This window comes from Erinaceus europaeus, chromosome 11 (assembly GCF_950295315.1).
Source record: "Erinaceus europaeus chromosome 11, mEriEur2.1, whole genome shotgun sequence".
Taxonomy (NCBI): Eukaryota; Metazoa; Chordata; class Mammalia; order Eulipotyphla; family Erinaceidae; genus Erinaceus; species Erinaceus europaeus.
Window position 1 is genome coordinate 19663773 of NC_080172.1, and position 12654 is coordinate 19676426.

The window sequence follows — 12654 nt, forward strand, 5'->3', positions numbered from 1 at the left end:
AGGAGCTCAAGAACTACTCTTGAAGATGCTTTTAGATAGGAATCACATAGTACTTAGCACACCTTTTTCTTGGACTGTATGCTTATTTTGACTGATCTTGGTGATAAGAATTATGAGATGAGAAATGATAAATGAGATCAAAATGTGCAAGGGGGGGGGAGGAATTTATGCTACCCAGACTGAACATCAGCAGAATGAGTCCACTGGGAAGTTTAAATTATTGCACAAAACATTTCTTTCTTTTTAAATGAAATAAGAGCACTAGAAAATATAGTATTTTAACAACTCTGAGATGAGTTTCTTAAGCAAAACAGGGTATTCAAATGGTAAAACATTTTCTGGTAAAGCCAGTGACAGGAAAAAATGGCCTACGTGAAGTAAATACTAATCAGTGGTGTCGGGATGGGAGAGATAACATAATGGCTATGCAATGAAGGGTGTCAGAATTACTGACTAGCCATGAGGTCTTAATTCTCCCTTTACTTACATTTTGTCACAGAGTTATATATGTGGGACTATGTGGAAGCCTGGTAGAGCTTAGGGAAGCTCTCTCATCTTTAGATAGAGGTCCACTTGTTAGTCTCTCTTTATAGAGATGAGTCAAGAGGAAAATGTCTCTCAGACTCAGTTTTTCTTTGTTAGTCTCTCAAACTCACAAAAAGCCTACAAGCTTCTCAAACCTAGTTTTTCTTGCTAGCAGGCCAAATGGTTGTCTGTTTTAGGGTTCACTCAAAGGTCACACATCTACTTCACCTTTTGATGATAAAGGAGAACACATTCTATCATACACCTCGCCAACACCAGACAGTGAGACCCCAAATTCTATTTCCTTGTGCCCTTTGATATCTATGATTTACATCAAGTTTTATTTTTCTTTTTCTCTACCTCACCTTAACTGGTTTAACCCCTATGCTTCTCTCAAATGCCTTTGGATAATTAACTTGCCTGCATCATGGAGACTAATTGTCTTGACCTTTATCTCATTAATTCTTGTCATACTAGCCCCCTACCAGAGACAAGCTGACCTTTAAGAAACCTGTAATCTCTGACATATGTGAAGAATGTCCTTTGTTTAACTCAATATAAAGACCTGTACTCTTCTCCCAATAAACGAATGCTCATACCAAAATATTCCCCAGTGCCTTTTTCTGAGTCGTGCGGTCCCTAAAACCGGCGAGAGAGGGTCAGAGGCTTACCCCCTGGCTAGAGCCACTCCACGTGAGCGCCAACATATATATATATACTAAGTTCTTGTTCTACATTTCTTATTCTGTTCCAGTAATATATGCTTCTAAAACCAGTTTTATTTACAGCTGTTATAGTGAGGAGAAAGTTTTTAAGGTTTTATTTTATTTTACTTATTTATTTATTTATTTTGAGGGGTCACTGCCTTTTTGGCCAGGCCCCATTTTCCAGGGCAAGCGGCTCTCCACAGCAGTCCCCAGTCCCAATGTAGAGCAGGAATGCGCAGAGGTATGCCTGCTCACCATGGGGACCAGTCGGGACCTGACAATTTTTAAGGTTTTAAAATATTCTTGGACAGGTGTAAGGATCCCGGTTCGAGCCCCCAGCTCCCCACCTGCAGGAGAGTAGCTTCACAGGCAGTGAAGCAAGTCTGCAGGTGTCTATCTTTCTCTCTCTCTGTCTTCCCCTCCTCTCTTCATTTCTCTCTGTCCTATCTAACAACAAAGACATCAATAACAACAATAATAACTACAACAACAATAAAAACAACAAGGGTAACAAAAGGGAAAATAAATTAATTAAATTTAAAAAATATTCTTGCCTGGGGGCTAAGTGTAGGTAGTACACTGGGTTAAGCCCACATGGCTTGAAACACAAGAACCTGCGCAATGATCCCAGTTTGAACCCTGGGCTCCCCACCTTCAGGGGAGTCGCTTCACAAGTGATGAAGCAGGTCTGCAGGTGTCTATCCTTCTCTTCCCTTCTCTGTCTTCCCCACTTCTCTCAATTTCTCTGTCCTATGCAACAACAGTAATAACAATATAATAACAACAATGACAAGAACAACAAAATAGAAAAAATGGCCTCCAGGAGTAGGGCAGGCACCAGCCCAGTGATAACACTGGAGGCAAAAAAGAAAGTTCTTGCCTGCCTTTTTTTCTACCCATGTAACCTTATTTCATACTATTTATAAAAGAATGATTATTTTTAATATAAAGAATTTTATACTTCAATCTAAAAGCGTTTAGATTTTCTATGTATAAAACCACATTATTACAATATGATTCTGCCATGTTAATGCAGTTTTTTTTTTCATAGCTTACTACATTAGCAACTGTTTATGTTAATCTAATCTTGAACAGGGGTCATTTTGGTTTTGCTTGTTTCCACAGTACACTGGTGGTTCACCCTAAGATAGTGGGTAGCAAAAATGCAACATTCTCTTCTTGTAAAATGATATCAAGCCAAACTTCATATTCTACACACATGTATGCCCAATTATGTTCATTAATTTCTTTATTAAATAAGGGGAGGAGAGAACCAAAGCATCACTCCTGCATATATCATGCCTGGAATTGATCTCAGGACATCATGCTTGAAAGTCCAAAGCTTTATATGCTTCCTATGTTGCCAGATTACTCTTTAAATAAATATGAAACTTTATTTACTCCCCTGCTGGGTTACTAGAGTGAAACTTTCCAAAACAGATAAAGATGCCTATCTATAGGTAGATAGAGACATATATGGATCTATATAGACAGCTCTAAATTTTGTTAAACTACTTCTACATCTTTGTTTTGGAGAAGGACTGCAAGTCAAGAAACATCTCCAAGAGAAAAAAAAAAAAAAAACTGAGAAAGGATTCTTCATACCTAGCTCCCATTTTGCGGTTAAACTGTAATAAAGCTTGTAAAAGGACAGCCAGTGGACAAAAGCAGAGTTTCAAGGCTTCAGTTGTAGCTTCTTGAACTAAAGATGGCCAATGATCACTGGAAATATTAGCCTGTCAAATATAAGAGCAATATTAAACCAAATCTTTTGATATGTTTAATTTAATACAAGAGAGCTTTAGTAAATGCTAGAGAAAACATAATTATTAAAAACAGCTAAGATCTGATTTCTTTCCTTAAGGTATAAGACAAAGCAAAACAGCTAAACAAAAACAAAGAGGAGACAGACATTTTAAAACATTGTTTTAAAATAAGATGGAATATGGAATAACAATACAGTACAATCTATCAGTCAGTAGCCTCTGGTCTATAAAATACACAAAACTCACTTAACTCCTGATTCTTTAACTGGCAGTGATAAGTATAAAGCTTCACATTTCAAAAATTATCTAAAGAAAGAGGAAAGGTTGAAATGAAATATGTAAATAAGATCCCAATACGTAAGAAGGCAGGATGCAGAATTTAGATTTTAAAAGAATAATACATCAAAGTCAATACTGAAAATCTAAGGACCTTACCTTATGTGGAAAATACTATAGTATCTACATATTACTTAAATTATTTAATTTCTCAAGTGCTAGCTCAGGAATAATATAGTGTATAATGTATTCCCTAAAAAGCAATATCAGTAAAAAATAAAGTGGAGAATATTCTACTGAATGATGCTTGAAAAAATGCATTTCAAAGCTATTTTCAGTGGTCAGGGATGTGGCTTAGCAAGTTATTGATAGAATGTGAAGTAACTACTTTAATCCCTGACCCCAACATATGTGGTCTATCTCTGTCTCTCTCTACCATGTTAAATAACTAATTAAAAAAAGATTTCATTAAAAAATATACAGTCAATAAGAAGACTCACAAGTGAAGTGCACTCCTTGTATACATGAGGTCCCAAGTTTAATTTTTGTCACCACATATACCATAGTAATGCTCTGCTTTTCCCTCTCAATCATAAAATAAATAAATTAAAAAAAAATCTTACACTGTAACCAAAATCTCATAATAGCATGAATCACTTTTTGGTAAGTACAACTGAGTCTATATGTACTCTGTTTCAAAAGCTAAATCATTGTTTTAAAAAGCAATGAACTCATGTCATGCAGACAACAGTAATATCTGTGATCAAAGAAGAGGAGCGGAAGTCTGGCGGTAGCGCAGTGAGTTAAGCGCAGGTGGCACAAAGCACAAGGACTGGCATAAGCATCCTGGTTCAAGCCCCTGGCACCCCACCTGCAGGGGCATCGCTTCACAGGCGGTGAAGCAGGTCTGTAGGTGTCTATCTTTCTCTCCCCCTCTCTATCTTCCCCTCCTCTCTCCATTTCTCTCTGTCCTATCTAACAATGACAACATCAACAACTACTACTACAATAAAACAACAAGGTCAACAAATGGGAATAAATAAATAAATATCAAAGAAGAGGAGGAAGCTATTTGATAGAGAAAATAAAGAGTTCAAAAGGCATCATCTATGGAGACAGAAGTAATGGGTGCTTAGGTACTTGTGAAATTAAGAAATTAATTAAGGTAAAAAAAAAGGCCCATCTTAATAAAATTATTACAAGCATCTTTTTAAGAAACAGTAACTAAAACTCAATGCATTTCTGAATCCCAGGAATTCATATAAAAAATTCTGTAATGTTTTATTATGTAAGATTATTACATAAGGAAAGTTTCTGTATATTACTAACAGTTATGCTGAACAAAGTACTTACTTTCTCTCCCATTATATCTGTTACTTTTATTATCCTTTGTCCTTGAGTGTAAATTAGAATAGGCCTCATGACTCTACTATCCATTTTACTTACAAATCTTAATTAGAATGCTCTCTTCCTTTCAACCCTTATTCAAAGGTAATAGTTTGCATCCTACCCTCATCTCCTCCACTCCCAGTTAGGATAATGCAGAGATGGTTTACTCTTCTTCCTCCATAGCACTCCCACCTTTTCCTTCCTTCCTTCCTTCCTTCCTTCCTTCCTTCCTTCCTTCCTTCCTTCCTTCCTTTTCTTACTTTCCTCCTTCTTTTCTTCCTTCCTTCCTTCTTTTTTTTGTTTTGTTTTGTTAATAGCAGTTTAGAACCCTACTGGCTGAAACACCATTAATTTGTACTTGATTGGTACCCTTTTATCATGATGCCCAGTTCTCATGCATTTAAGACGTTTTTCTATGCAGATTTTCCTGGATTTTCCATGTTCCTAACTTATCCACAGAACCAGCTCTATAGTCTGTGGGGTTCAGTGTAAAACAAAACTAAAATGTGGTGTTCAAAAACTTCCAGTAGAGAGATGGGAGATGGAGTCAATTCCCAAAGGCCAATGATTTAATCACTCAAGCCTATCCTATGGATTAAAACTTCCATAAACACCAGTAAGTGGTCCAGAGAGCTTCCTGATTGGTGACCACTGGAGCATTAAACCAAGTGTGGCATCCTGTGTAACTGCAAAAGATGCATGCCCTTGAAGCTAGTCTAGCTTATTTCCACTTTCTCTAACCTAAGCTAAAATACTCTCTTCCACTCTTTCCACATCTCTGGCAATTGGAAACTTCTAGTTTTCTGCTGAGATCTCATCATTCTTCCAGATGGCACTACAGGGAAAAATCTATTATAATTCCCATGCAAATCCACTCACACTTTACACATTCCTACCCTCTAACAAACTCTAGGAGAGTTGCAGATGTGGGGGCCAAGTGGTGGCACACCTGGTTAATCGCACACCGTACAGTACACAAGGAAACGGGTTCAAGCCTCTGGTCCCCACCTGCTTGGGGAAAGCTTCCCTCTCTATCTCCCCCTCCCCTCTCAATTTCTCTGTCTCTATCCAATAATAAATAAGTACAAATATTTTTAAAAGAGAGTCATAGATGCCAAGCTATAGCACCCCTCCACAATAAATTCCCCACTCAAACATATTGCCATGCATTTAAAGATTCATTCACTGCAAAGCACTCTTCCAGAACAATGCAGCTACTTTCTAAAAGACTAGTAACTCTTTCTCTTCACACAGCAGTCAGAGGTAGTGTCTGAGGCCCAAGGCAGATCTTTCTCATTTGCATGTAAACACAAGCCTCTAGGATCTCAGAGGTCAAGCCTTTCCTCCCTTTCTTCCCTGTGAGTGGAAGTGTTCCAGGAGCAGATGGGAAGCAAGTTTTCTTTGGAGAATTTTTTCTACAATCCTCCTCCAATTGCAGACTTCTAATATATTTTTAGCTTCCTTCTAGGTTAATTTTCTTTTTTTTTTTTTTCTTTTTATGAGATAGGGGCAGCAGAAGTCGAGAAGGAAGGGGGTGACAAGGTAACAGAGAGACAGAGAGAAACCTGCAGCACTGCTTCACCACTCGCAAAGCTTTCCCCCTGCAGGTGGGGACTGGGGGCTTGAACCCTGGTCCTTGCGCACTGTAACATGTTCACTCAACCAGGGGCACCACCACCCAGCTCCCTCTAGGTTAATTTTCTACCTGCTTCAGAAGTCTGTAATTTGATCTGTTTTCTCATTTTGGAGCCTCCCATCTTATAGCTTAGTTGAAACTTTCAATGTCCTATTTAAATATAACCACACATACAGTAGCCTCTCATAAAACAGTCTAACTTTATTTAATATAGTTGTGATGTTGTGATTTAAAAGAAATCTATGCTTTTGGCCACTCAGAAAATAAAAATGTATCATACATATACATGTACATATATATCTCCTTCCTCCACAGATCCATTTTCATTATTTCTAAGTCCACCAAAAAGCTTACGTAGAAGAAGTCACACTAGAAGGTGATAACACAGTAAGAATGCACTAGAATAATAACACTATGCAAAAAGTTTTTATCTTGGGGGCTGGGCGGTGTCACACCAGGTCAAGCACACATAGTAAGAAGCTCAAGGACCCGTGAAAGGATCCTGGTTCAAGCCCTCAGCTCCCCACCTGCAGGGGGTGGGGGGTATGTTTCAAAAGCAGTGAAGCAGGTCTGCAGGTGTCTCTCACTCTCTCTATCTCCTCCTCCCCTCTCACTTCTCTCTGTCAGGAAGGAAGGAGGGAAGGAAGGAAGGAAAGGAGGGAAGGAGGAAGGGAGGGAGGCTGGAAGGAAGGATATTTTTTAAAAACATTCAATAAGTTTTCATCTTAATGAAAAGCAATCAATTTTCATGACCATAATTAGAGCATGATCTTACCATGCACACTTGTAATGCAAGCAGTGCTAGTCTCAACAGACTTGAGAGCTTCCCACTCCAACTGCCCTGTTGGGATGCGACTTGTAGGCTCTTTCTATAGCACATTTCTGCAGCACCCATCATCCCCTGGGATTGATATATGTGTGCCAGCCACTGAGGAACAGAAAAAGAGAAGAATCCAAAAGATTTTAGTTTATTATGTAGAGGGTTTTGTTTCTTTATGTACCAAAAAAAAAAAAAATCACATGTCAAAAAAGGGGGTTACCATCTTAAAGCAACAGCTTACTAGTTACAGTTCACCTGGTCTTGAAAAGCCTCCCCAAGGTAGCAAGTCAGGACAAAAATTGGTCCTTTGAAAGACATGGCTTTATGCAGTGCGGTTTTGTTGTGTTGATGAGGCAAAAGAAAAAAAAAAAAGAAAGAAAGAAAAAAAGAAAAGAAAAAGATCATGGCTAGGGAAACTATGGAATCTACATAGCTTCCCCATGTCTATGTGGATTTTTTGTATATTCTGGCTTCCTGCTACACATCAAGTATGTATTTATATAGTAGACTAACTGGTATGTCTAAATTATTCTAGTTTGAGTGCATGGGGGTGTGTGAGTGTAGCCTGTGATGGAAGGGTGTCCTGCCCAGGACTGGTTTTCCCCTTGTGCCAGGAAGTGCCCTGACAGGCTTTGGCTATCAGATACCCTGAGACAGAATATGTAGGTTCAAAAATAAATGACTAAATATAAATTATGGTCTAGCATTACAAATATTTTGGGTCTTTATTAGGAATTTGATGTTTCTCTGATCAAAAATACGTTAAGGGATTTTAATTCTTATTTATATCAATTAGCCTGTGGCAAAATTGTTTCTGTCATACACCAGTATAGTTAAAGTCTCAGTTTTCAAAAACCTAGAAGAGACATTTAAGTGAGAATTTATGGTACATCCCCTCTAAAGGCAGAGTTTAAAACCCTTACAGGAATGTGTAAAGTGTTTGGGACTCTTCTCTAGCTCTCTTACATCAAGACTGTAAGAAGCAGTAGTTTTGGCATTGTTATATACAGAAAAACTAAAATCAACAATTAAGAAGGGTTTGAAGCCTGACAGCAGTATATTATAAATTATTACTTAAATTTCTTAATTCTATAATATAATTAAATATGGAAAATTAATGCATTTGGAGGCAGGTGGTGGTGCACCCGGTTAAAAACATGTGTTATCACGCACAAAGATCCAGGTTCAAGTCTCCAGTCCCCATCTACAAGGGAAAGCTTCGCAAGTGGTTAAGCAGTGTTGAGGTATCTCTCTGGCTCTCCCTCCTCCCATTTTCCTTTGTCCTATCAAATAAAATAATTAATATTTTTAATTAATAATTAAAAATATTAAGTAAAACAAAGTTTAAGAAAAGAAAAGAAAATGCATCTTCAAGGCAAGACAAAGAAAAATGGAGCATGCCATTAATCTCACTCAAAGTCATGGAGTATTTTTACTCAGAATTCAAGTAAAAAGGGGATTTACCTGCCAAGCTGGGATAGAGGTTGAATTGGACATGACTGTTTTCTGAAGTTCTTCAAGCACAGCATCTGAGAGAGGTTTTTGTGATTCTAGGAGTGACTTACATTGAATTTGCCTCAAAAGTAAGATGACAGTCGGCTGATCCGGGTTACTTTTTAAATTCTAGAAATCAAATCCCAAACAGAAATACATCAAATAGGTTCTGTATGTTAACTATAAAAAACAATCAAGCTATTGTCAATGTAAAAAATAAGTAAGTAAATAAATAAACAACTACAATGGCAAAGTAAAAACATAGAGTATTTTAGGGATACCAAACTCTTCATTTAAGTAACTTTTAAAATGGTAATGTTAAGTCTTATAGGTCATAAACTATTTATCTTAAGATTTACTGTGTCTTTGACAGGTGGTAACTTGAAAAGTTTAGGTTCTGAATATAAATAGTTTAACAAAGAAAATGTAAAATTAACAGTGACGGTCAACTTTTCCTTACTGGAAGAAATCATACTCTATGGGAGCCAGGTGGTGGTGCAGCGGCGCGTTAAGTGCACATGGTGGGAAGCACAAGGGCCGACATAAGGATCCTGGTTTGAGCCCCCCCTCCCCATCTGCAGGGGGTTCACTTCACAAGCAGTGAAGCAGGTCTGCAGGTGTCTTTCTCTCCCCCTCTGTCTTCCCCTCCTCTCTTGATTTCTATCCTATCCAAAACAACAACATCAATAACAACAATAATAATAACGATAAACAACAACAAGTACAATGAAAGGGGGAAAAATGAAGAAAAAAAAAAGAAACCATACTCTATCAGGAGTCTCTCTCTCTCTTTTTTTTTTTTTTTCTATTTCATAACATATATTTACCACTAAGCAAAGACTTCTAACACACTGGGAAGAAAACCAAATCTACCTGTTTCTGTAAGCTATTATTTATGCTTTAATACACACAACTTAATACACAAATATATTGTACATGTGTGTGTGTTCATCTTCTTTGATGTGCATATGGAAAAAGTTTAAGTTCTCTAAACAAATTCTTCCACTACTGTTTCAAATACAGTGATGCTATTTAATGTTTCCATCAATGAAAAGAGCATATGTGACTATGATTCTAACAGGCTATATAGCCAATGTGTAGAAAATGTATGTATATCTATGTAATTCCATACTGTGACAGTCAGGAGATGCACATAACAATACATTTCTCAGGATGTACCCCACTCCTTAACTGGTGCGTAACTGTGTTTCTTTGCTTACAGCATGTGACTCATACATACTTACTTACTTGTATGACAATAACATACTTCTATTTTCACTAAGTACTCAGTTTTAAATGTGTTTACTCCTGAAATGTACTTAGTGGCTTTCTTCCAGATTGTCAGTAGGACAATAAGATAAGAAGGAAGGGTCAAGAGAGAGCATTCTGTCAGAAAGGTCAAACTACTATCAATTTGTGGTTACCAAATACTTACTGTATAATATTAAACTGCCCTGAGATAAGATAGAATTTATTAAATAAGGAAGAAACTTTATTATTCTACCTCTCAGAAATTATCAAATATTTACTCTTCTTTTTAAATAAAATATATTAATCTTTCAAAAAAATTTGAGGAACTCTGTGAAGTCTAGAAATGGACCTACCCTATGGCCTTGTAATTCCTCTCCTGGGGATATATCCTAAGGAACCAAACACACTCAACCAAAAAGACTTGTGCATACCTATGTTCATAGTAGCACAATTTACATGCTATGTTCATAGCAGCCCAGGTTCAAGTCCCCAGTCCCCATCTGCATGGGGAGAGCTTCACGAGTGGTGAAGCTTCACGAGTGGTGAAGGAGTGTTGAGGTTGAAGAACTTCAGCTCATCTTGGATGCAACTTGACGGAATCATGTTATGTGTGAGATCAGTCAGAAAGAGTTAAGTCAGAAAGTGAAGGATGAATATGGGATGATCTCATTCATAGGCAGAAGTTGAAAAACAAGATCAGAAGAAAAAACACTAAGCAGAACTTAATAATCTCTATTCACTCAGTATGGTTCAAACGTTTAGAAAAACATAAGAGTACTGGAACACGGTCTTCTGAATGGAGTAACCAGAGATCAAAGGTACTCTAAGGATATCAAAACCAAAAGGGGAAGCAGACAGGTCCTGCAGTAGTAGATCACTCATCATACATGTGTGAACCTCTGAACCAGAAAACAAGAACTCCAGTGGCTGCCCATTTTTGTTTGTTTTTGATTTTCATTGATGAGAGAAACAGAGAGTATAAAGAACAGCTGCATTATCCAGCAGAACTTGGACTGGAGTTGGTGTACTGCACCAAAGTAAAAGACTCTGGGGTGGGGATGGAGGGGAGGGTTCAGGTGCTGGAACAGGATGGCAGAGGAGGACCTAGTGGGGGTTGTATTGTTATGTGGAAATGTTATGCATGTACAGACTACTGTATTTTACTGTCAACTGTAAACCATTAATCCCCTAGTCAAGAAATCTAAAAAAAAAAAATTTAGGAAGACAGCCATCTCATTGTTAAACACATAAAACATTATAGTTTTTTTTAAAAAAGAAGTATTTAAAATGATATATTTTACATTTTAGAAGCAAAATGTACTCAAAGGTACTCTAAAGATATCAAAACCAAAACAGGAAGCAGACAGGTTCTGCAGTGGTAGATCACTCATCATGCATGCGTGAAGCTCTGGGTTTGATCCCCAGAACCAGAAAAGAAGAACTCCAGTGGCTGCCCATTTGTGATTTTCACTGATGAGAGAAACAGAGAGTATAAAAAACCGTTGCATTAAAACTAAGGATAATTAGTGAGAATAGAAGTACAATAGTCAGTCACATGTGGAAAGCAAAGAAATAGACCTATGCATCACTTAATGAGTGGGATACATCTTGAAAAAGGCAGTTATATATATATTTTTCCTTATTTATGAATTATTTCTGAGATGTTTTATGAAACCAATTAATTTATTCAATAAATATTGGTTTTATTGAGCTTCAAGGAAGTGTACAGCAAGGTGCTGAGAATTTACTCAAAGAGCCTGCATTACCATTCGGGACTGACTACTGGGCACTTCCAGTCATCTACTTAGTAATCTCTATTCACTAGTATGGTTCAGATGTTTAGAAAAACACAAGAGTACTGGAACACGGTCTTCTGAATGCAGTATACTCTACAAATAACATGCACTCTGTTTTGAAGCTACTTCCCAAACAGATCAAGACTCTATGAATCACTAGGTTCACTTTCCTAACAATACCTTGGTGCAGAGGGCTTCAGCTTCAGAGATTCTTCCACTGTCCATCAGACTAGTGACAGCTTGGGAGAGAGACCACTTTTCAAGAGATTGGTTATAATTTCCAAGGAACTTTTTGTCCTTAACTGTAAATAAACAAACAAAAAGTTATTTTCTCTGGCAATTTATAATGTACTCTCAGAAGATTAAATGACTGTAATGAAATATTATTAGAATTATCATCCCACAATGACCCTGGGTCCATGCTCCCAGAGGGATAGAGAGTGGGAAAGCTATCAGGGAAGGGGGTGGGATATGGAGATTGGGTGGTGGGAATTGTGTGGAGTTGTGCCCCTCCTACCCTATGGTTTTGTTAATTAATCCTTTCTTAAATAAAAAAAATAAAAAGAATTATCATGTATATACTATTTTTTAAAAACTTACATATACCACAAAAAATATCAGACTATCCTGTCAAGATACATTTCTGAAAAGTTTCGTGGAGGGAGTGACCGTGACTGAATAAGTTGAGACTTCACATACTTGTTACTTATATCAAAAAATGACTACATCATGGAGAACTCTCAGAAGGCTAGAAATGGACCTACCCTATGACCCTGCGATTCCTCTCCTGGGGAACCAAACACACCCATCCAAAAGATTTGTGTACATCTATCTTCATAGCAGCACAATTTGGAATAGTCAAAACCTGGAAGCACCAGGTGCCCAACAACAGATGAGTGGCTGAGCAAGTTTGGCATATGCACTCAATGGAATACTTCTCAGCTATTCAAAATGGTGATTTCACCATTTTCAGCCTATCTTGGATGGAGCTCGA

At 37.5% G+C, this 12654-nt stretch overlaps 1 protein-coding gene and 1 long non-coding RNA gene across 2 annotated transcripts in view; both read right to left on the reverse strand.

Moving 5' to 3' along the window:
• Positions 1–12654, reverse strand: part of LOC132541311 (uncharacterized) — a 205681-nt gene that overhangs the window by 72273 nt on the left and 120754 nt on the right. The gene's annotated exons all lie outside the window — the stretch shown is intronic.
• The window catches only part of SKIC3 (SKI3 subunit of superkiller complex), a 104670-nt gene that overhangs the window by 3599 nt on the left and 88417 nt on the right, over positions 1–12654 (reverse strand). Inside the window, exons 37-40 of the mRNA XM_060201183.1 lie at positions 11841–11962; positions 8584–8742; positions 7075–7227; positions 2838–2968 (exon numbers count right to left, since the gene is read on the reverse strand). Of these exons, the coding sequence (XP_060057166.1) occupies positions 2838–2968; positions 7075–7227; positions 8584–8742; positions 11841–11962 (565 nt within the window). The remainder of the gene's footprint in view (positions 1–2837; positions 2969–7074; positions 7228–8583; positions 8743–11840; positions 11963–12654) is intronic.